The 22,744-nt window shown below is 52.2% G+C and overlaps 2 protein-coding genes and 1 long non-coding RNA gene across 5 annotated transcripts in view; 2 read left to right on the forward strand and 1 right to left on the reverse strand.

The window, feature by feature from the left end:
* Positions 1-11,190, forward strand: part of HEXD (hexosaminidase D) — a 15,388-nt gene extending 4,198 nt beyond the window's left edge. Inside the window, exons 1-12 of one of the 3 annotated variants that reach the window (XM_065910955.1) lie at positions 1,195-1,304; positions 1,507-1,733; positions 3,941-4,028; positions 5,109-5,273; positions 6,396-6,579; positions 7,448-7,519; positions 7,650-7,845; positions 8,590-8,672; positions 9,462-9,540; positions 9,616-9,717; positions 9,935-10,024; positions 10,628-11,190. In XM_065910955.1, coding sequence (XP_065767027.1) covers positions 4,023-4,028; positions 5,109-5,273; positions 6,396-6,579; positions 7,448-7,519; positions 7,650-7,845; positions 8,590-8,672; positions 9,462-9,540; positions 9,616-9,717; positions 9,935-10,024; positions 10,628-10,814 — 1,164 coding nt within the window. In that variant the 5' untranslated portion in view covers positions 1,195-1,304; positions 1,507-1,733; positions 3,941-4,022 and the 3' untranslated portion in view covers positions 10,815-11,190. Of the gene's footprint in view, positions 1-1,194; positions 1,305-1,506; positions 1,734-3,940; positions 4,029-5,108; positions 5,274-6,395; positions 6,580-7,447; positions 7,520-7,649; positions 7,846-8,589; positions 8,673-9,461; positions 9,541-9,615; positions 9,718-9,934; positions 10,025-10,627 lie in introns of those variants that run through there. The other 2 variants (XM_065910953.1, XM_065910954.1) reach the window with 2 other exon arrangements.
* Positions 11,191-12,096: 906 nt separating this feature from the next.
* Positions 12,097-17,245, reverse strand: CYBC1 (cytochrome b-245 chaperone 1). The gene is made up of 6 exons (XM_065910959.1): positions 17,121-17,245; positions 16,262-16,303; positions 15,382-15,455; positions 14,722-14,818; positions 14,001-14,145; positions 12,097-13,607 (listed from the first exon to the last, which is right to left on the reverse strand). The coding sequence occupies exons 1-6, from the start codon at positions 17,203-17,205 to the stop codon at positions 13,487-13,489; spliced, it is 564 nt and encodes a 187-aa protein (XP_065767031.1). The 5' UTR covers positions 17,206-17,245; the 3' UTR covers positions 12,097-13,486.
* LOC136150225 (uncharacterized) lies at positions 15,438-17,126 on the forward strand. Its single transcript, XR_010659755.1, has 4 exons — positions 15,438-15,896; positions 16,216-16,383; positions 16,492-16,633; positions 16,848-17,126. It is a non-coding gene; the product is annotated as an uncharacterized lncRNA (long non-coding RNA).
* Positions 17,246-22,744: the final 5,499 nt, after the last annotated feature.

Consider the following 22,744-nt stretch of genomic DNA (forward strand, 5'->3'; position numbering starts at 1 on the left):
GATAGATGTGAAAGATTGGCAAAGAAGACCTAGTTTATGTGTAGCTGGAGCCCCCTGCTGCTGCTAACGGACAGAGTCAGGTTCAGACAACAATTTCTTATTCCTCCTGTTTCCAAGGATTTGCTGAGTGGCTTCCTCAGGCTGAGCTTAGCAGCCTGTCAGTCACCCAGAGCACCAAAGATCTCTACCAGCCCCAATAGAAATGCCAAAAAGGCCACCCAATGATCAGATGGCCAAAGGCTGCAAGGGATACCAGGAGCAAAAACACTGCAGAAAATATGGAAATGCTGTAACCATTATGTTTCATTTGTGCAAGTGACTGACCTGGGTTAGTCTGACTCCTTTCCACAATCAGCCTCCTCTTATAATTTGCAGTCAGTTATTGGTGACCCATTTTATAAATGATCCTAGTGAATTATTGGTCCCAAACTGATTTCCTTCTTCTATCCAGCATGTTTAAGAATGTTCCCGTACTCTTGGGGAAAGAAAACGTTGACAGCAACATCAGCGAGAGTGCTACACATTGTGTAAAACCTGTAGTGGCCCTTGTCTGGGGGTGGTTTTATATTCTAAATACGTGAAGGAGCCCCCACCCCTGCCTGTGATGCCAGGCTAGAAGAAAATCTCAGTGCTGTGTACAGTAGATACAGCCCTAAAAGTCATGAAGGGTAGGAGTCCATGTTCTCAAGATAAAGGTGGAGAAAGAAGTGGGAGGGAACCAGGGCAGGAACCCCGTGAGCACAGAGGGACAACCTCTTTCCTCCTTCGTCTCCCTTCTGTAGGTTTCTTCCAGGCGCTCACCACTAACCCTCCAGGGCCCTGTAGGCTCCCATCGCCCCAGCCTGCCCCTTCCCTGTGTTCTAGGAGGCCCCCACGCTGCGAGTCTCATCCAGATGAGATGCCATCTAACCCTGCTTGCCCAGCCCTGCCTCCCCAGTTAAGCCACCAGGAAGCTGCTATTCTATAGCATGCAGAAACCCCGTCCCTGTGTCAAGTGAACATGTCACTGCATTTGTGTTTAGTTGGCATAACAGAGAGTACACGTATCAGGTGGAAAGTTTCCAGGAGAATTATCAATCCAAAGATCAGCTATAATCCATGTCCATCAGCTGAAAGAATGAGTCTGTGACCTGCATGTGTGTCGTTTTCCATTCAAATAGTCATTTTTTCATGATGTTTCTGTCTCCTCCCCAGATTTTCCCCCTGTTCCGTGCCCTGGGTGCAAATGGCGTCCTCATTGAGTATGAAGACATGTTTCCCTATGAGGGTCACCTGAGGCTGCTGAGGGCCAAGCATGCGTACAGGTACCTGAGCTGCCAAGCAGGGCGATGCCTCTGTAGAGAAAATGGGATGTGCAGGGCAGCAACCTGGAGGGGAGGGGAGGGGAGATAAGAATTGTTAAATGCATGTTTTTAATCATAAAAATAAAGCACATTCACTGAAGAGAATTTGGAAATGTTTAAAAGAAAATAAGCATCCTTATAATCAAAGCTATGAATTTTCCAGTAGTCACGTACAGATGTAAGAGTTGGACCATAATGAAGGCTGAGTGCCAAAGAATTGATGCTTTTGAACTGTGGTGTTGGAGAAGACTCTTGAGAGTCCCTTGGACTGCAGAGAGAGCAAACCAGTCAATTGTGAAGGAAATCAACTCTGAATATTCATTGGAAGGACTGAAGCTGACACTCCAATACTTTGGCCACCTGATGTGAAGAGCTGATACATTAGAAAAGGTCCTGATGCTGGGAAAGATTGAGGGCAGGAGGAGAAGTGGGCAACAGAGGATGAGGTGGTTGGAAGACATCACTGACTCAACGGACAAAGTTTGAGCAAGCTCTAGGAGATAGTGATGGTCAGGGAAGCCTAACATGCTGCAGTCCATGGGGTCACAAAGAATCAGACATGACTTAGCGACTGAGCAACAACAACCACAAATGATCCCCCAGAAGGAAGTGCTGTGATATGTTTCAGTCTTGTCTGTGGATGTGAAATGCATGGAGGACACTTTGATAGGTGTCCATGCAGGAGAAGGACGGAGGGTCTTTAAGGCCCCAGGTGGGATCTTCACCAGAAAAATGAGGATTAATGGGGAAAGGATCAGAATCAGGAAAGTCAGATAGCATGGTCATGGGCATACCGCACTTGGCTTTAAAATTATGGGTATCCATGTAAATCAATAACAAATAGCCCAAAGGAAAATTGGACAAAGAACATTTTTGTCCCCCCCAAAAGAAAGAAGTATATGATAATAATAGAACAATGAAATGCCATTTTGGTTACCAAATTGGAGACGCTTTTAAAACAAAATGATAGTGCTCTGTGTCCACGAGGGTGAGCAAAAACTAGCCTCCCGCTGGTGGGCTGTAGAGCAGCCTAACCATTCTGGAGGACGCTTGGCTCCATGTGACAGAACTCCCAACACACTTCCCATTCCTGTGAATGGGAAACAGGAAAGGCGTGATCCAGAACATTAATGTGGTATGATGGCAGAGGTATTCGTGTTTCTTCGTACAACAAATGTGTTCTGTTCCTTTGTTTTTAAAAGTGAAAAAGGTACCAGGGTTCCAGTGAAGCTTGAAAAAGGTATATTTAAAGATAGAACCTTATATAATCAGTTCATTTATAAAACTGGTTAACTTCAGAGATGGTTCAAACACAGAAATTGAGATGAATTCATAAATGACAACTCAGAGTAGAGTGGTCAGGGGCCCTTCTGGGATGGCATCCTCAGTGGTCTTAGTGGCAGGATGTTGACCTGGATGAACACTCAGGCGTGCTGACAGCGACTTCCTTCCAAGGGTTTTATCCACTTGTAGATGGATAAACAAACGCATGCATGCTCAGTCATGTCTGACTCCTTGCAATCCCATGGACTATAATCTGCTAGGCTCCTCTGTCCATGGAAATTTTCCAGGCAAGAATACTGAAGTGGGTTGCAATTTCCTACTCCAGGTGATCTTTCCAACCTGGGGACCGAACCCACGTCTCTTGCATTTCCTGCATTGGCAGGCAGATTCTTTACCACTGAGCCACCTGGAAAGCCCCAATAGATGGGGTTACTAACCGCCTCAGATGAGCCACTCCACCTAGTCTTGGAATTCTATTAAAGGGGTCACCAGTCTTTTCTGTAAAGGGCCAGACAATAGATATTTCAGTCTGTGCAGCCCATCTCATCTCTGTTACAACTGTTTGTGGGATAAAAGCAGCCACAGGTGATAATAATGAATAGGCATGGCTATGACCCAATAAAACCCTATTTGTGGACACTGAAGGATGAATTCCATACAATTTTTGTTCTTTTGTCACTCAGTCACGTCCGACTCTTTGCCACCCCATGAACTGTAACCCACCAGGCTCTCTAGTCCATGGGGTTTCCCAGGCAAGAATACTGGAGTGGGTTGCCATTTCCAGGAGATCTTCCCAACCCAGGGGTCGAACCCGTGTCTCCTGCATTGGCAGGTGGATTCTTTACCACTGAGCCATCAGGGAAGCCCTCCCATACAGTTTTTACAGGTCACAAAATGTTTTTCTTTTCTTGATCATTCTCAACAATTTTTAAATGTTGAAACCATTCTTAGGTCATGGGCTGTACAGAAACAAGCGGTGAATTTACCCTCAGGCCCTGTCTTACCACCGTTGTTCTAGACTATGATTCCTTGTGTGGCTCAGTTTCTGGTAAAATGACTTTAGCTTCTTGTAGAGTTTGAGCCAGAATAGTTGGTAAGAAATTAACTGTTACTTGATGACATAACAGAGCATCGTTTTCCTGAACTGTAGCATGGAAGTCTTCTCTGAAAACTTAAGAATGCCTGTTGGGCTTTTCAGAGTTAGTGATCTTACTGGTTTCCTCAGTAGAGTCCCCCAGGAACCTGACAAGCGAGGATTGGGAGCCTAAATGGAGGCTGGCCTGCACCTCTTAGGGTGGTCTTTGTCTCTCTAGCCCTTCCGAAATCAAAGAGATCCTGCACCTGGCCACACTGAATGAGCTGGAGGTCATTCCCTTGGTGCAGACATTTGGGCACATGGAGGTAAGTGGGAAGAAGGGAAGTTACCTCACACCCGGGTGTGGGGTTGAGGGGTGCACGGGCAGGGTCAGCCACCTGCAGGGAGCAGCTCAGCGCTGCATAGAGAGGCTCTGTGAACAGCTAAGGTGCTGTTGTCTGATAAATACAGCATCTAGGCCCTCGCAATGTCAGTTTCCATAGACTTGTTTTTCCTTTGAGTGTCTATCCCATTTTCCAGTTATTTGCATGTCTCAATTTTTGGTTGACAACTGGACATTTCAGATCATATGTTATAGTGAATCTGACTTCTTTCCCTATGGTTAGTTGTAAATTGCCTGGATTTAATCTGTCTCCCCAGCTGTGTGTGGCCACAGATGCCTCTGTTGGGTTTTTATTTTTGTTTTTAGTTTTTGCTCTTAGGGGGTCACTCTTCTGTCTTGACAGCTGGTGATTCCATGCAGTTTGGGCAGTAGTTGTGCCCAAGCCCGTAAGGCTCCACGTTGTGCCCCAGGGGCTGGGGTGCCACATTTAAGAGCTCAGCCAGTGCTCAATCTGCCATGGCTTCTGCTTTCTACCCAGCCCCCCCGGGCCCGTGTGTGTGTGTGTGTGTGTGTATAGCTGCAGAATCTGTTTTTACCTAAAGTTGTGGCAGTCTTTCATGAACAAACATTTCCCAATTTGTTGTTCACCTTTGGTTGGTTTCTGGAGGCCTGAAATTGTTGTTTTTGACAAATGGTTCCACTTTGTACTTGTTTTGTGTGTGTGTGTGTATGTGTGTGTTGGGCAGGGTGGTGGGGAGTGGGTAGTTTGCCAGCCTCTTCACGTGAGCAAGAAGTCCACCCAGATGTAATTCTGCTGTGAAGTGAGACTGTCTTGTCCACTTTCTTACTCGGCCCAGTTAGAGGTGGAAAGGAGAAGGGCTGTTGACCAAGCAGCCAGGTTGCTCAGAGCCCTGGCTCTCGTGCCCAGGGCAGCCTTGCTGGCCCCTCTGGGAACTCTAATGGACACGAGGCTGGTAGCGTGCAGGGGCAGGAGCCCAACTGTGGGGAGCTCGGGCGCAAGCGTCTCCCCAGGGTTGCCAGCTTTCCTATCGTCTCCCCGCAGTTTGTGCTGAAGCATGAGGCTCTTGCTCACCTCCGGGAAGTGGCACGTTTCCCCAATACCCTGAACCCCCACAAAGAGGAGTCCCTGGCACTGGTCAGAACCATGATCGACCAGGTAATGGAGCTGCACCCGGGCGCCCGGTGGCTCCACGTCGGCTGTGACGAGGTGGGTGCCTCCCCTTGCCAGCAGGCAGCTCCCCCAAGTCTGCGGCAGCCCCTTCTCTTCGCCTCAAGGTCACCTGCTCCCACCTCATGGGATCTTCCCTTAATTAGAAAAGTAGCTCCAGGAATAAAGAAAGGCTGGCTGAGGAGATGTGCCCCAGTGAGGGCCTTGGTCCCAGCTGACAAGTGATCTGTGGGCAAACCTGCTGAGCCAAGCAGGGTGCAGTGGGGTTCAGGCACCCACGGGACAGCAGAGCAGCCCCTAGTTACCTCACGTTTATGTCTTTGGGGCCAAGGTCGCCTTGAGTTTGAGCCGGTTAGTTTTCTCCACCTGAAACAGTGCAGTTTTAGACAGTTAGAGAAAGGAAATCCCACTTTAGGATCATGGAGTACTGGCTGGAAAGGCAGTTCCCAGGGGTGCCCCACCTTGTCCTCAAGAAACACAGGGTCTTAGGAAGACTACAAGTCACCGAGCAGTGACCCAAAGACCTCTGCTTGTCTAAGCTCAGGCATCTGAGCTGGGACAGTGGTTTGTGGACATTTTATTCCAGAGTTTGATCCTCTTCAAAAAAAAACTTTTTTTTAAAATAAAATACACGTAAGATAGAATTTACCACTGAAAGCAATTGAAAGTGAACAATCCAGTAACTTTTTAGTCATTCTCAGTGTTGTGCAGCCCTCATCCCTGCCTAGTGCAGGGCCTCTCATCTCCCCACCCCCTCGCCTTCTGCCTCTGCAGCCATATCTCCTTTCCACCTCTGCATTATCCCCCCGCCCCAGCACCCCATAAATTAAATGCTGCTGCATGCATGCATTCACCTTCTCCAGCTTCATTCATCTACATGGCAGCTGAGTGATATTCTAGCGTGTGGACAGGCCACACTCTGTTTATCCATCTTGTATTGCTGGACATCTGGTCATTTTTACCTTCTGGCTCCTGTGGTGCTCCTGTGCCCAGGCTCAAGGGAGTCTTTGAGCTGAGTTTGGGTGTCAGTGCAGAAGGCAGGGGCACCCTTCACTGCCTCCTCCCCACGGGCAGCTGCCCTGAGATTCTCCCAGGCCACAGCGTGAACCCATGGGTGAGAATGTATGGTCCTGGGGCCAACCCACCTGTGTCTCCTCCTAGGTCTACTACCTTGGAGAGGGTGAGACCTCAAGACAGTGGTTGCAGCAGGAGCCCAACAGCAAAGCAAAGCTGTGTCTGTCCCACATGGAGGCGGTGGCCAGCCATGTGCGGGCCCGGCACCCCACCACAACACCCCTGATGTGGGACGACATGCTGCGGGACATCCCCGAGGACCAGCTCTCAGGTTGGTGGAGCGCGGCCCTGGCGGGCGGGGGGTGGTGGTGCTGCAGGTCACACTCGGCAGTGGGGCTTCCTGGTGCCACGAGGGGTGGAAGCCGAGTGCTCCGAGCCCCCAGCTGCTCAGGAGAGACCTAGACCCTGTCATAGAGCTGCACTGAAGCTTCTAGTTCCAGACCACTCCATTATTAGGGCCACTTTCACGTGTTTCTCATATGACAGTGCTATTTCCCTAAAAGGTCTTGCAGGAGGGTGGTTGTGAGAGACTGACCTGGAGGGTAGCATGAGGCCCTGGGGGGGCATCGACCGTCAGGAGCAAGGGATGGGTTGCAGAGCAGCGGCCCCCAGCAGACCATGAGAGCATCCAGTGCTTCTGGGGCCCTCAGCCCCACACGCCTGCATGGCCAGCCCTGTAGGGGCCTCCACTGAGGTTCACACTGGCTGGTCGAGGGACGCAGAGGCCCCCACCAAGCCCAGCAAGGCCCAGCCTGAGGCTCTGGGGTGAGACGCGGAGATTGCCACAAATGCTTCTGCAAGGTCCAGGTGTCCTGGCTGCAACCATTACCACATGTGGCCACTTAGGTTTTAATTCACTATAAATAAGTCCGCTTAGCGGTGCATTCCTGCTGCACCTGGGCCTGCCCCGCATGCAGACAGTGCAACTCCCTCTCTTGAGGGAGTTCTGGGGCTGCTGGCCTGGGGCTCGGCCCTAGCAGCTCCAGCAGTGTCCAGTCACTTCCAGAGCTGACTGGCCTGGCGGCTGCAGCGTTTATAACCAAACGCTTAGTGCAGTACCGAGTCTGTACTTAAATCCATTTTAATGCAAGAAAGGAGGGCTGAAGGGACTCACCCTTATGGCCTCTCTCCACTCCCAGGGTCGAGGGTACCACAGCTGATGGAGCCTGTGCTCTGGGACTACGGGGCTGACCTGGACATCCACGGCAAAGGTCAGTACCAGAACGGAGCCTGCCGGTCATGGGCTCCTCTTGGTTTTCCACCCAGACAAGCGAGTGTCCCAGGCTTCGCAGCTGCACCTCCTCAGGGCCTGCCACTCACACTTCTTACTTGTTCACCCAGCGCTCCTTGTGGAGAAGTACCGGAAGAGCGGCTTCTCCTGGCTCTGGGCCGCCAGCGCCTTCAAGGGGGCCACAGGAGTGAACCAGAGCCTGACCCCCATCGAGTACCACCTCAGAAACCACCTGCAGTGGCTGCAGGTGGCAGGCAGCGTGCCAGCGGACACGCTGCGGGGCATCATCCTGACTGGCTGGCAGAGGTGAGGCCACATGGGCCCCAGGGATGCCCTCAGTAGGGTCGAAGTGGCTCCCGTCACTCAGGACACATGGCCCTCCTCAGCCCATCCAGTCTGGGCCTCAGTTCTCTCCTTCTGTCAAGGGGAAGCAACCAGCACTCTGAGGAGGGTGTGGGAGGACCAGTCGCACAAAACAAGCCCCTTGAGGTCAAGCCCCCCACACCACACTGCTGAGGGGATGCGGCTCAGGGTGTTAGCGCCCCGGGGCACTGGCCCTCCTGGTGCATGTTCTGTCTGCACCATGCGTGGCTCTGCGTGTTCACACCACCCCGGCCACTTTGGGAGAGGCGTGAAGACAGACCCAGCTCATTCAGAATTTCACACCATCTGAAAAGTAGAGTTACAAGTTAACCCCTGTCCTAAGCAAGTCCTGGCCTCAGGTCCCATGCTGAGGGGGAGGCCAGGTAACCCCGACACCAAGGGCAGGAGGCCCTGACCCCACGGGAGGCAGTTGGAGGCGGGGCTGACTGCTGACCGTCAGCTGCCCTCACAGAGCTGAGTCAGAGATGAACTCCCAAGAATTTCAAGGTGGCAGCTACAGAGCGTTAAGCGCAGGCAGGTTCTCAGGGTGGGATCCGAGTGTGACTGCCCGCTGCACACCCACAAAACCAAGGAAGCTCAGGAAGTAGCAGAAGCTTCTTGATCCCTGTCCTGTCTCGTGGTGGCTCATGCCCGAGCATCCGCTGAGTCTCTCTCCCGCGTACTTAGGTATGACCACTTCTCCGTACTGTGCGAGCTGCTGCCCGTGGGAATCCCGTCCCTGGCCGTCTGTCTGCAGGCGCTGCTGCACGGTATGGTCCCCTGCTCCTCCCAGGAAGCCAAGTCCCGGGGCCTCCAACTGCCACCTCCACTGGCTGGACTGTGGTCTTCCAACCATTGAGGGTGAGGGGAACACACCATGGCCCTGATTCACCTGCCCACCCACCCCAGTGCAGCCTGGGTCTTCAAGCCTAAACCCAGGACAGAGGCCAGGAAGGTAGGGGGACGGGCCCCTCAGGCAGAGGGAGCCCACAAGAAAGCTTATCATGGACAGGGTGCAGGAAAGGGCCCATCCTCACTGTGTAAATATCCTGAGTGCCCAGTCAGTGGGTGTGGCCCCCAGCGAGGGCAGCTCCCTCACTTCTGGTTCTCGTGGGAGCAGCCAGGTGCAGGCAGAGATGCTTAGAGATGGAAGAAACCAGCAGACATGCTTGATGGCGAAGCCCTGGTTATGTAAACTCCCATTCGAGACAAGGTGGGAATTTAATTGATGATGTATGTGGTGTTGGAGCAGAAAGATGTTAAGATGGTTGAAGAAAGTGAGGACTGAATAATGAACACACTTAGGATTATGCTGAACCACAAGGATGTGGAAGGACAGATACTGGGACTCTACCCTTTTCTAAGCTTCCCGCCAGGCTGCAGTGGCCTTGGGCTCATCCATCCCTGAAGTCAGCATGTGTGTGGCTGGACCTGGCCAGTGGTCCTTCTCGACTACTTTGCCCACCACCCGTGCCCAAAGGCCGGGAGGTCCAGCCAGCACAGGGTCCAGGCCACCTCCTCCAGAGGCCCCTCTGACCTCCATCTATGGTTGGTTTCAGGAGACTTTGCTGAAAATGTCAAAGCAAGAGTGGAGAACTTTCTTGGGGTTTCGAGCCTGGAGGAAATGGATTTTAGGAGGTAACACCCTCAGCCCCTGCCCTGCCTCTCCCCTCACATTTGGGCCCTTCCTCAGTATGTCGGCTCCCTGTGCAGTGAGGGTGCTGGCTCCTTCCCTGGCAGCGACATCCTGGCCCTCATCATACAAATCAGCCTCCATCTGTGCAGCTCCGTGGACGCGCTGCTGGAGAGGGACAGGTGAGCAGGCAGGGGCGTGACCCCCACCACCTCCTGGCAGGGCAAGGGCCAGCTAATACTGCAGGGAAGCTTCCTGGGTGGAAAACAACTTTTAAAAGTCTCTACCAGATTTTCAAAGGTCTTATTTTACAACCACTGAGGCTGCCTTATGAGCCACAGTGCACCCACCTATGTGTGTCTATTTGCCCCCTGCCCCCCGGCCCCCACTCCACTGCAGGTACGTGACCGGCTGGTTCAGCCCCTACCATCGCAGGAGGAAGCTCATCCATCCCGTCATGATCGAGCACATCCAGCCCCAGGCACTCAGGTAGCCCACAGCCCACCCTGCTGTGTCCATCCCCAGGGCTGCCCACCCTCCACTGCGCACTGGTAACCTTCTGGATGAGCTGACTAGGTATCCCAGCCACCGACTCCTGGGTGACCTGACTGAATCAGCTGTGCCCTTAGGTGTTAGAGAAGCTGGGGCATTCCTGCCTGGGAGGGTTGAGGGTCACCAGACGCCCCGAGCCAGGTCCAGGGCTCCTGGTAGGACCAGACTGCCTAGGGCTGTGGCCGCATGTGTCACCACGGGGACAGGGTCCCAGCCTGCCTTCCCCACCGCTCCCCCAGCTCTGTGAGCAGAGGCCAACACAGACTGTCCCCACTGAGTATAAGATGCCTTCAACTGTCACAGCAGGTTCAGGCACCAAGAAAAACCCTGCCAGCCAGTTGTGAAGTGCCTGCTAGTTTCAGAGGTCAAACTGACAGTCACTGATTGATTCCCAACAACCTTATGAGGCTGGTGCAAAGGGCTCAGTTCCATGGATGAGTAAACTGAAGCCCAGGATGTCCTGACCTGTGGGGTTCTGGAGGCTATGAGATATGCCCCAGGGCCCTCACTGGGCAGGCTCACTGTCTCACTGGTTCTCAGTCTCCTGGCCAGGTGGAACACCCTCGCAGGGGAGCTGGAGGCTGCCATGCAGCGTGTCTTCTACCCGGACACGGTGGAGGAGTGGCTGGAGGAGAACGTGCACCCCAGCCTGCGGCGGCTGCAGGCTCTGCTACAGGACCTGGGTGAGGCAGCCAGCCCCAGGCAGGACTCAGGTCAGGACCCCTGAGGGGAGAGGCCAAGAACAGGCTTTCAGCAGCCCAGCACCCTTGTCTAGCTGCACCCGGCCCCATGTGCCCCTCCTGAGTCCTGGACAGCCATGCCAGCGGGCAGCAGCCACAGAGTAAATATGGAAGGAAAAGGCCCCCTGGGCCTGTGCAGTGGTCAGCATCAGAACTTTCTTTTGAAATAAAAAGGAGAGTGGAATCCAGAAATCATGCTACTAGGAATTCAAAAGGATTCATTACTACTCTGGCCCGGGCTGCTTACAGTGGGGCCCTCACAATGCCCTGGAGACCCTTCTCGCCCAACCCAGCTCCCAGGGAGAAGAGTCAGCCAAACACTATCCCTCTGGTCCTGGAGCCTCCTCCAGTCCTGGGATGGACACACCAGAAACCAGTGTACAGCCTGTCACACCTTTTAAGAGAAAAGCACTCCAGACTTAACCATTTGGAAACCTAACTTTGGCATGTTTAAGTGACTGTGTCCCCATAGGTTTGGCTGGCAGCCATTACTTAGAAAGGAGAGGATCTCCTTTCTCTGGAGTTCCCTCAAGTTGCTCTCACCCAGGCAGCCTCAGAACCCTGGGTCTATGGGTCTACCAGGTCATTCCCAGTGCAAGCCTTGTGGATTCCCCGAGATGCTCTTGGCACATGCTATACCTTGGAGGAACCTGGTTTCAGAGAAAGCAGAAAACCAACAGCGCAGGTGAGGGTCAGTGTGACTGGCACTCAGATTCCATGGGGGTGGCTGCAGCCAGCTGCCCAGGCCCTGCTGAGGGGCAGTCATGAGCCTGGCCCATTCTGGCCACATACAAACAGGCCCAACCACCAGGGTTTGAGATAAGCTGGGAATATGGGTTCCAAAGGATGGGTGCAAGTTTTTAAGTGACTCAATGGACATGAATTTGAGTAAACTCCGGGAGTTGGTGATGGACAGGGAGGCTTGGTGTGCTGCGATTCATGGGGCCGCAAAGAGTCGGACACGACTGAGCAACTGAACTAAAGAGAAAACCTCTGCCTACACTTGGGGCAGGGGCAGGAGGTTACCCTCCCTGTGAGAGCCCAGCTGCAATACTGATTGTGATCTGGGTGAGGCAGCAGTGAGCGGTGGTATGAGGTGAGATCTTAATTCCCTTAATACCCAGGAATTGAACCTTGGTATCCCGGATGAGAACCAGCAATCCTGGCCACCAGACCAGCAAGGGCTAAAAGGCTAGAAGCTGGTTTTCCCTTGATCTTTGCCCCTGGTGAAAAATGCATTTATCAAGGAGGCAAAAATTGTTAATGCAGGTACGTTTATTGAGACATAATAACAAGCGGAAGAGCGCAAAGAACTGGTTTGTTAGGAGAGAAGCAAGGCAGAGATGCACACCCAGAGAGAAAGGGTGCGGGTGTCCCCCTCAGAAGGAGGAACGCTGTAAAGAGGTGGTTAAGTCATGTATATAGGTCAGTTCTTCGGGTATTTACCTTCAGCCAGTTATCTGATTTCTTTTCCACACCTGGTCCACCCTGAGACACTCCCCAGGGTGTGCCTGCACCTCTCAGCCAAGATGGATCTCCAACTGAAGGCTTCTGGGAGGAGCAAAACTCATTATGGCCTGCATTATCCCCTGACTTTTGACCCCCAAGGAACCTTTCTGCATATATGCAGTGTCTCCCTTGTCCCAAAAGGAAGGAGTGGACATCCCTTAATCCTTTACTCAAAACAGGGTTTTGCCCCTCTTTGTCCTTGCATGACTATTCCCTTAAGGTGTTTAAAAGAGACAAACACTATTTACCCTGTTTCTGTTATTTCCATTGTGGAGAGCAAAGAGGAGGCTAGTTGTACCTATACATCCTGAAGCCCATTTCTTTCTGCCCCACAAAATGGCTCTGCACCTGGGAAAGTTAAATGCCTTACTTGGAACCCACCTATCTCTTGTCTCAGGAAATACAAGTTCCTAGTTGTAGGTATACATCCTGAAGCCCATCTTCCTACCCCATGAAATGCAAACAGGAGGCCAGTTGTGAATGTCTAACCTGGAGCCCACCATCTGATTCCTGCCTCAGTTGGACTCGAGATGAGCCATCTGGGGTTGTAGAGGCCTCACTATGGCAACAGCACACCAAGCAAATGGGCCCCTTGGTATCCACCCTGAGCACCAGGACCTCGCGGGTGAGCACCTCACTTCCAACCACTGAGGATGTCTGGCTGGTGGGAGGGATGAACATGGGGAGCAGGGCAGGAACTGGGATTCGCAGGAACAACAGGCAGAGAGCATCCTCAGAGGCTGACCCAGTCAGGAGCCACACCCGCCTGCCGAAACCTTGTTGCAACCTGCAGGACCGAGTTCTGGCCAAGACCCTGACCCAGAGAACTCAGTCCGACACGTCGTGCCCTGGGATCCTGGGGTCCGTCCCATTTCAGAGGCCTTGAGCCCCACGTGGCTGGCAGGTCTGGCCTGTCCACACCAGGCTATTGCCCCAGCAGGCTGTCTGATTCCAGGAAGAGGCCGATCAGCCTGCAGAGAAGGTCCCACTGTGGTTTCGCTTGGAGGACAGAAGCAAGCAGCAGGAATGGCTGAGGGTCCTGCCCTGGGGCTGCCAGGGACACAGCCAAGAGCCGAGGAGGAGGACTCGAAGGCGGCCCATCAGTCCTGCTGGGGCTCCATCAGAACCATGCTGAGGGGCACCATGGAGGTCAGCTCTGGTCTCCCGGGCCGTCGGCCTCACTGTCACTGCTCTGAGACAGCTCCACGGGACTCTCCAGGCGGTGCAGCTCCAGGAAAGTAGTGATAAGCTTGGCAACGGCTTCCACATCGCTGGTCCAGGCCGGCACCAGGAGGGAGGACAGGTCACCGTGGCAGAGGTCCTGGCCTCCCAGCAGGAGCCAGAAGACCACGCCAGTCTCCTCACAGGCATCACCCTCTAGGGTTCCCCGCCAGGACCGCACACCTTACATCCTGGTCCCCACCCTCACCTGACCTTAACCCAGGCCTCCATGCACCCCTGATGTGCCCCTCCCCTCTCTATCCCTTCAGGGACCCCTGATACTCCCTAGCAGGTGGTACCATGCCTGTCTCCCCAAGCCCCACCTCCTCCATGTTCCTGAATCCTCTCTCTCTGTCCTGCCACAGTCCCTTATGAGGGCCACTATGCTTGGGGGCAAGGGCATAGTGGGCAGCCGTGGCCCATCGCCCCTGTCTTTGGCTTACCTGCGGTGGCCCATGACAGCACTCTGGGTGAGGGGGTGGGAGAAGCCTGTGGCGAACCGAAGCACCACCACATAGCCCTTCCCGAAGTACCGGACCTTCTCCTCCTCCACGTTCACGTCCCGGATGTCACTGAGCAGGACCACCACTGTGGGCGGGGCCAGGTCAGTGGCCATGTCCCCCGCCCACCCTGCCCCTCTATCCTGGATGCTGGCACAGTGGCTTTGGGGACACAGTGCAGAGGATTAGAGCCTGCTTGTCATGAAGGAGCCCGTGTCACTCCAGGTCGGAGGCCCAGAGGATGCTGGGACCCAACATTAGATGTCACAGGAAGTGACCACAGCACAGGGTCGTGTGACTGCCAGTTAACATCCAGTCTGAGAGAGAGGAAACATCCGGCAGGCCTATTGCGTTGAAAAGCCCACCTGTTCTCTCAGTCTAACATGTCAGGGGATGGCTAAGCATGGTACTGCCCAGCTTTCTGCCTCATTTTCCTTAACTGCTGGAAAATTCCTTCCTGGTCTCTAATGGTCAGTCACTGAGCTGGGGGCTGCCCAGCAATTTTCTTTGGTCCAGGGCACATCTGGGTACACATAGCATCCACGAGGCAGGACACAGCTCCGGTGACCGAGCAGCCAGCTTCCCCTTCCCAGGTCACACAAACTCTCACTGCCTTCCATCCACCCCAGAGTAAACCATGTCCTGTTCACTCCTCATGCCTTACCTTGGTCATGGCCTGCTCTGCAGAGAGTCAGCAGCTTCCTATACAAGCTGAATGTCTTCAGCACTACCTTCCCGGTGCTCTTGTTGAAGACCGCTTCCTAGATCAGCCACAAGGTGGTCATCTGGCTGCTGGCCTGTGCGCCAGTCCAATACACGCAAACTCGCCAACTCTGTCCCCACCCTCCCCAGAGCAGACACTCAAGGAGGCAGCCCTCTTCCTTCCCATCCCAGTCAGAACCCCAGACTCCTGCAGCCGGACCCCTCCAGGGTCTCGGGTGTAAAGAGAAGCAGGTACTTCTCTCCACAGTTGAGAGAGGTGAGCACTGAGGATAAGGTCATCAAATGAGGGAACAGGTCAGGGAACAATACTGGGGCCAAGCAACCCAAAGGACACATGAGGAAGGACAGAACGGAGGCGAGGGAGGTGGCCTCGCCCTTCTAGAACATCTAGGAGAGCAGCTTCAGAGGATTCTGTGGCCCACAAATGGTCACAAAAAGGCAATGTCCAGGGGCCAAGTCTAGCTGGCCAGAAACCACTGGGCTCACATTTCAGGATTGAGGTAGAGGGCATTAGGCCCCTGGAGTCTTTCTTCCTTTGACATGCCCTGCAGGGTAACCCAGGAGCCCCAAAGCCTGGGTACCCTTCCTGCATCAGCCTTACCTCCCAGTCCTCCAGGTTCTGCACGGCCACAAAAAGACAGCCCGTGACGTAGAAGAGCTTCCAGCCCAGACTATCTGGGGAGCAAACAGGAGACCGCGATGGCTAGGTGGCAGAGGGGCAAAAGTCAAAGTGCCTGCAGGGGGTGCCTCCTCCCAGAATAGGTGCTTCCCAGACACTGGGCAGGAGTGGCCCCTGGGGGCCCAGCTGACTGCCCATGCCTCCAAGGACACCCCACCCCTGTCAAGGCCATCACTGTGGGCCCTATCACTCAGGACAGGACATGGTCCACCAGCTCTGCCCTCAGCTCTCCACCTAGGTGACTCCTCGAGGTGACGATCATGGCACCATGTGTGACAGCAGAGAGGAGAGACTACTTCCAGGGAGCTGCTGAAAGCACAGACTATACGTGCCACAAGACCTGAGGCAGACATCAGAGTGCCTTTCTGAATATTTTATGACATGAAAATGCTGATGTAAATGAATGCAAGCTGTGGGGGAAACACCAGCACATGAAGGTGAGACCATGCCTGCAAACCATTAGAGGCAGAAAGTGAATGTGTTAGTCGCTCAGTCATGTCCAATTCCTTATGACCCCATGGACTATAGCCTGCCAGGTTCCTCTGTCCATTTCCTAGGCAAGAGCTGGTAGCCATTCCCTTCTCCAGGAGATCTTCCCAACCCAGGGATAGAAACCAGGTCTCCCACAATGCAAGCAGATTCTTTACCATCTGAGCCACCAGGGAAGCCCCATTTAGAGGCAGGGGCAATCCCCAAAACCATGCCTATCAGATTACAAATGACAGGGTTTCCTTTTCTTCTCTATTTTCCAATCAGCTAAGGAAGCTTCTAGGGGCAGGGCGGAGCAGATGACGTTCCTCACCTCCACTGTAGTAGGCAGCAGCCAGGCCAGTCGACAAGATTCCTGTGGGGAGAAAACAGGTACCTTCCCATTGGGCCACCACTAGCCCAGAGACCACCTCCTCCCCGAACCCGCAGACCCAGGTAAGCAGCCCCTTCCCGTTGCCAGGGATGGCTAAGAACAAGGAGTAAGGGGGCAAGAAAACCGCCAGGCTCCGAAGTTGTGGAAACAACCAGGAAGTCTGTTTACAGGAATGTTCTACATCAGTCACAGTATTCACTGGTCACATGTCTATGCTGAGGTTCCAGAGCTGACGGGGGAACCAGAAAGGGGAACCTGATGTGGGTTTCATCCACTGACAGCACATTGTGTGGAATGAAGACAAGACTGCAGGTAAAGAATCACGACCCTGCACGAGACAAAACAGGAGAAGTCCCCGGAAAGAAGGCCCAGAGCCAGGCTGCCAAAGGTGCAGCAGCACCTCCCCTCACACCTCAGTTCCAATCAACACGTGTAGCTGCCCAGGGAGTGCAGGGCAATGGGGATTGACAGGGATAGAGGACAAGGGGCCTCCCAACCCTTACTCCTCACTGTCTCCATCACACAGGCCCTGACTTAAATCACATACGGGAGACTGGGCGTATGAAAGCAAGCAAAAAACGAAATACAGGGACCTCACAGGCGCATGAAGACTATTAACCAAAGGATGTTAAATGGTGAAAAAACACAAGACTGACCCTCTGTAAAAGCACTTGAAAAGGGTGAAAGCTGGAAAGACATAATAGTTGCTACTTCTTGGGGTAGCAGAACCAAGGAAAATTTTAATCTTCATCCTTTTTTAAAGTTGGATTTTTAACTTGAGAAATACGAACATCCTTACCAACCAGCAGGGACCAGGATCTGATGCCTGGAGCCCTCTTCAGATGGAGGCAGGAGCTGGTGCGCGACTCTACCTGCATATACATCCCTGGAACGTGCTGCCACCACCTTCAACAGGAGACCAGGACAGCTGGGGAAGGACACAAAGAGACAGCTGCAGCCCTCGGGCCACTGCTAACAGATAAGAACCGAGCTCCTCTCCAGGACAGGATGCCCAGCTGCCCACTAACAAGGTCCACACAGGTTCAGGAACCAGTCAGCCTGTGCTGACTGCAGTCTCTGTGGTCAGGCAAGTCAACCCCCCAGGGACCCATGTCCTCTGTAAGGAAGGTTCTTTGCGCAGATGTAATGGTTGCACTGGGGCTATGTCCCCTGCTCTGGCTCACAAAGCATCAACACTTGATCATCACCTGCCCACTTCCTACCTGGAAACCTTAGTCTCTTGGAAACCGTTAGCCCCCAGCAGCCTTCAAACTTCTGGCACCCTATCAGAACGTACCAGAACACCCACATTTCCCTGTACAGGCCTATGAAAAAGAGAACTGAAAGTCTCTTTGATGAGAGGCATGGTTTGATGAGAGGCACTGACCGAAAAAGTCAGCTCCTGCAGCTGCGGAGACAACAGTCCTCACCCAGCGGAGGGTTTGGACGGTCTGACCACCAGCTTAATGAACCAGTCAGCAAAGGGGATTGATCTTCCACACGTGGAGAATTCTGCCCTGCACGATGCAATAAGTTCAAAATGCTGGCTCCAGGGTCCCCGTTCTGGGTCGCTTTTCAGGTATTCTCTGTAAAGCTAAGTCAAATTTCTGACAACAAAGAGTGGATTCAATTCACACAAAGGAAGCCAAGATCCTGCGATATCCCCGGCTCCCTCCCCTTGACTGGCTTCGCCTGTCTCACGCGCGACTCAGCCGCCCGCGGGGCGAGATCACTCCTGTCACCTGCACGGGCTACTTAAGACACTCTTCACTGACCCTTGCAGCCACACTGTGCACCCCCCTCGCCTCGAGCGCTACCAGGCACCCGGGGCATCGACCCGGGCCGGGTCCCAAGACCGCGCTCCCGGAAGGACCCCGGCTGCGGGAGCCGCCCCCCAGCACGCCCCGCGCCCCCCACCCGCAACCGTGGCACGGCCCCGACGCTCACAGCGGACACAAACCTGCAGGCGCGGAGGCGGGACGGGCGGGACCTCGCGACTTCAAAAGCCGCCGGCCGCCAACTTCCGGAGCTGGGGGAGGGACCAGCTGACTTCCGGACCCGCGGGGGCGGATGGGACAGTAGGCTTCCGGACTCGGGGGCGGGGCGGGGCGCGCGGCTCCTGACTTCCGGGGCCTCGATTCAGGCCGCGAGAGGAGAGGACTGGCGGGGCTCTAGAATGAGGTTGGCTACAAATCAGTAGAGATTGCGGAGGTTGCCATGGGTTTTGCGGGCCCCGGCGCTCAACACATAGCGCCTGGGGTTACAAGTTTTAGAGGATCCGCAGAGGTAGGTGAAATTGTAAGCACGAGACAGCCATTTAAGATGGTAAGAAAACGTGAAGTATGTATTTAAGCTCACAATGGATACGTACAAACATTATGGTAGATTCTGTAAAAACTTCAATGGGAAACATTAAAATAGAACTAAAATAGTTGTTCATGGTTTGGAAAATTATTGTAAAAATGTGAATTCTCCCAATTTGCTCTGCAGATTCAATTGCGAACTCAGTAAGAGTATCAACAGGTTGAAAAATCTGCACAGCGCTGCAAGGCACTGTGGAGGAGGGTAGGGGAGACCTAGAGATCCTTGACCCCCAAAAAACTCAGTGTAGCTGGGAAATTCACATTTTCGTGAGGGCAGTTTTTCTGCCCCTCCTAAACTTGCCCCAGTGTTGGGGAAGGAGGATTGTAGTAAGAGACAGTTTTTCCAGGAAGACCTTGAAATGGCCGCTTAGGTGGCCTCCCTGCTCCACTCTCCACCAAAACGCTCTAGATGGGCCCTAGATGAGGCCCCAAGCAGGACTCTGATTTGCCTATTTCCCAACAGAGAAGGACCCTACCTGAAACCTGAGAGCCTCTATCACACAGCCACTGCCTCCAAACTGGGATGGTCAAGATGATCTATGGAGTGCTGGAAGAACATACTAGAGCTTGTATTCCTACTTTTTATGTCTATTCTCATGTGTCCTATAATTTACCTAAGATATATACACAGTCTATAAAGAAATAAACACACATAGGTATGCATAACCCTAGATGTTTTACCAATATAGGCACGATGTCAAAAATTTGGAGATGACTTTTCTATTTCACCAGTCTCTATGTACTCTCCGCCTGTGGTTCAGAATCACCTGGTGGGGCTCTTGAAACACAAACCATTGGATCTATTCCAGCGATGGATAGGGCTTGAAATGTACGCATGCTGGTGCCTGCTGTTCTGGGAACCACACCCAGAGAGCTTATGCTCTGAGCTGTAACAAAAATAGGTTCTGCCTGAATGTGGCAGGTTCCCTGACCTGATGCCTCATCTCACATTCTGTTTCCTTGAAATGCCATCTGTGGTAAGATCACATGCCATCTTTTTTTTTTTTTTTTTTAATATTTATTTATCTGGCTGTGCTGGGTCTTAGTTGAGGCATGCAGGCATGTGGGAATCTTAGTTCCCCAACCAGGGATCGAACCTGTCTCCCTTGCACTGCAAGGCAGATTGTTAACCACTGGACCACTAGGGAAGTCCCATCACATGCCATCTTGAAGGTCCATTTGAATTGCTTAGCACCTGCTTTAAGTCCCCTCTGCTTGTGATCGTAATTCCTTAGAATTTAGGGAGAACTGAATTGATACCCAGAAAATTCCACTTTGCATTACAGTCCTTGACATAACTTAACCTTTTGTACCAGAGTACAAGCCATTTAAAAATGAAGCCTACACTGGCTTTCTGTTAATGTTAAATGAGAGAACAAATGATGTCTGATTTGATTAAAATCCTGCTGGATATAGGTAAGAGCAAAAGACTGGAAATAAATACAAAATCCATAAATAGGGGACTGAGTGAATAAAATCTGTACATTTTACCAGCTATCAATACATTACATCTTTGTTTTAAATTCAAACTGTATTGCCTGTTCTATGAAAATGCAGCTGAGCCCCCCCCTTTTTTTTCTGTGCTCTATGGCATGATGTTAAGGTTTGTCAATGGAAGGTGCCGGAGACACTTCAAGAGGAAGAGTTTCTCTTCTCGGTCTGGTTCTGTTGTCCTGGATCCACAGTGCACAGGGTTTCTCCAGTGTTCAGCTCTTATAGTACACACTGGCCAGCTGCACCCAGTATCCCCCACCTTTCCCAGCGACCCATTAAGTGGTTTTGTAGCAGAGTTCCTTCAGTGATATAGATGTCAGGTCTAAAGTAGGAAATGTACAAGGAAATGTATCAAAAAGGAAAGAGACTATTAGTGTTGTCAGAAGAATTCAACAGAATAACCAAATAGTAAAATAAATTTCTCATTATGGAAGCAGTCCTGCTAATGAAGAAATGGTAGGATTAAAACATCAACCTAAAGAAACTAGGCCATCTCATCAATGGTTGCAAATTAACATCACAAAAGGACAGGCTCTAGAACTGCCTGAGGGATTTCACAACACCACCTAGCAAGTAGTCTTTCCCTGGGATTTCCCTGGCAGTCCAATGGTTGAGACTCTGTGCTCCCAATAAAGGGGATACAAGTTTGACCCTGGTCCAGGAACTAAGATCCTGCTATGCTTTACTGAAAATTCAGAACAAGAGTATGCTAAAGAACTACACATGGATGCAGTCAGCAATTGCTGAAAACCCTGCAGTCAAACAATCTGAGAAGTGAAATTGCTCAATCGTGTAGACTTTGCAATCCCATGGACTGTAGCCTACCAGGCTCCTCCGTCCATGGAGCAACCTGATTTTTTAACAATGATATGCAAGGAGAGATAGGGGTATGTGAATGGAACCTGAAGATTTAACAAACAAACCCCCAAAACTTTAGAACTGGGAACTCCTAAGTGAGACTAATTTTATTTTTAGAAACAAAATTTTTGTAAAAGAAAGAAACACACAAACCAATTGAAATACAGACTAATGAAACAGTGAACCTTATTCAGATCCAGATTGAAACTAAAATGAACAGACCTTTGGGGAAACCTGGACACTAACTACACACAGCCCACCAGGCTTCTCTGTTCATGGAACAGATAGCTCAGTTGGTAAAGAATCTGCCTGCAATGTAGGAGACCCCGGTTCGATTCCTGGGTCAGGAAGATCTGCTGGAGAAGGGAAAGGCTACCCACTCCAGTATTCTGGCCTGGAGACTTCCATGGATTGTGTATAATCCATGGTGTCATAAAGAGTCAGAGAGGACTGATTGACTTTCACTTTCTTCCCCTTCTCCAGGGGATCCTGCCAACCCAGTGATAGAACCCAGGGGTCTCCTGCATTGCAGGTGGATTCTTTACCATCTGAGCCACCTGGGAAACCCTTTGATGAATTAAATAATTGTAACTTGCCTTTTCCACACATGATGATATTGCATTATACTTTTAGAACATTTACAAAATATAAGTGACAACCTAAATTCTTTTAAGTTGCTAATTGAAAATGTTTTCTTTTTTAAGTAATTAATTTGGCTGCCTTGGGTATTAGTTGTGGCATCCAGGATCTTTCCTTGAGTCACACAGACTTACCAGTTGTGGTGCATGGGTTTCAGTAGTTGGGGCACTTGGGCTTAGTTCCCTGACCAAGGATGGAGCCAGCACCCACTGCACTACAAGACAGATTCTTAACCACCCTAACCACCATGGAAGTCCCTTGAAAATGTTTTTCCAAGAGGAGGTGCTGACACAGATTTGAATAATGTATTAATCTGGCAGCCAGATAGGACCTCCTGAATTTAACTGACAGCAAGTTGTAAAAGAGCGGTATGCACCAAAAACTATAGTTAAAAAAAAAAAGTTTTAAAGGGGAATATTTTAAGGTTTTGGGACTCGGAATACCCTCGAATGTTTTGCTGACCTGTGACCCCCCCCCCAACCCCAGGTTAGGAGAGAGAAATGCCCATTCCTGAGATTCCCGTGAACTGCTTGGTTTTTGATGGACACACCCTAGTGCTTTATTTTCCAGGCGCAGTTCTCATTTCCGATGGTGCCGGGATGACCATGCACTAACTACAAAAAATGTTGCCAGGGGACAAAGGTCAACGTCATTTGGTCCCGTATCCACCTTGATTTGCTAGCGGCAGCGGAAGGACGCAGGATCGGCGACCTACGCTTCACACGTTCCTCGCGCTCCCGACGGCGCCACCCGCTCCCGACGGCGCCACGTGCTCCCGATCTGCCGCGCGTGCGCACTGCCTCCGTGCCGGACATACGTGACGCGCCTCGGGGCGGAAATGGCGGCGTACCAGGGCGGCGCCGTCTCTACCAGTCTAAACCTGGAAGGCGGCGCGGGTCTGGCACTGAGCTGACGCACCAGAACGTCCTGGTAACGATCTCGGCCCGCCCCCTGGGGTCCGTCAGCTAGGCCACTCAGAGCCGCAGCCAGATTCACACGCCGCGGAAACCCAAGGAAGAATCGGCCACGGCCTCCGCAAGGTCCCGACGGGGCGGGCCAAGCTCCGCCC

Source organism: Muntiacus reevesi, chromosome 18, assembly GCF_963930625.1.
Source record: "Muntiacus reevesi chromosome 18, mMunRee1.1, whole genome shotgun sequence".
NCBI classification, from domain to species: domain Eukaryota; kingdom Metazoa; phylum Chordata; class Mammalia; order Artiodactyla; family Cervidae; genus Muntiacus; species Muntiacus reevesi.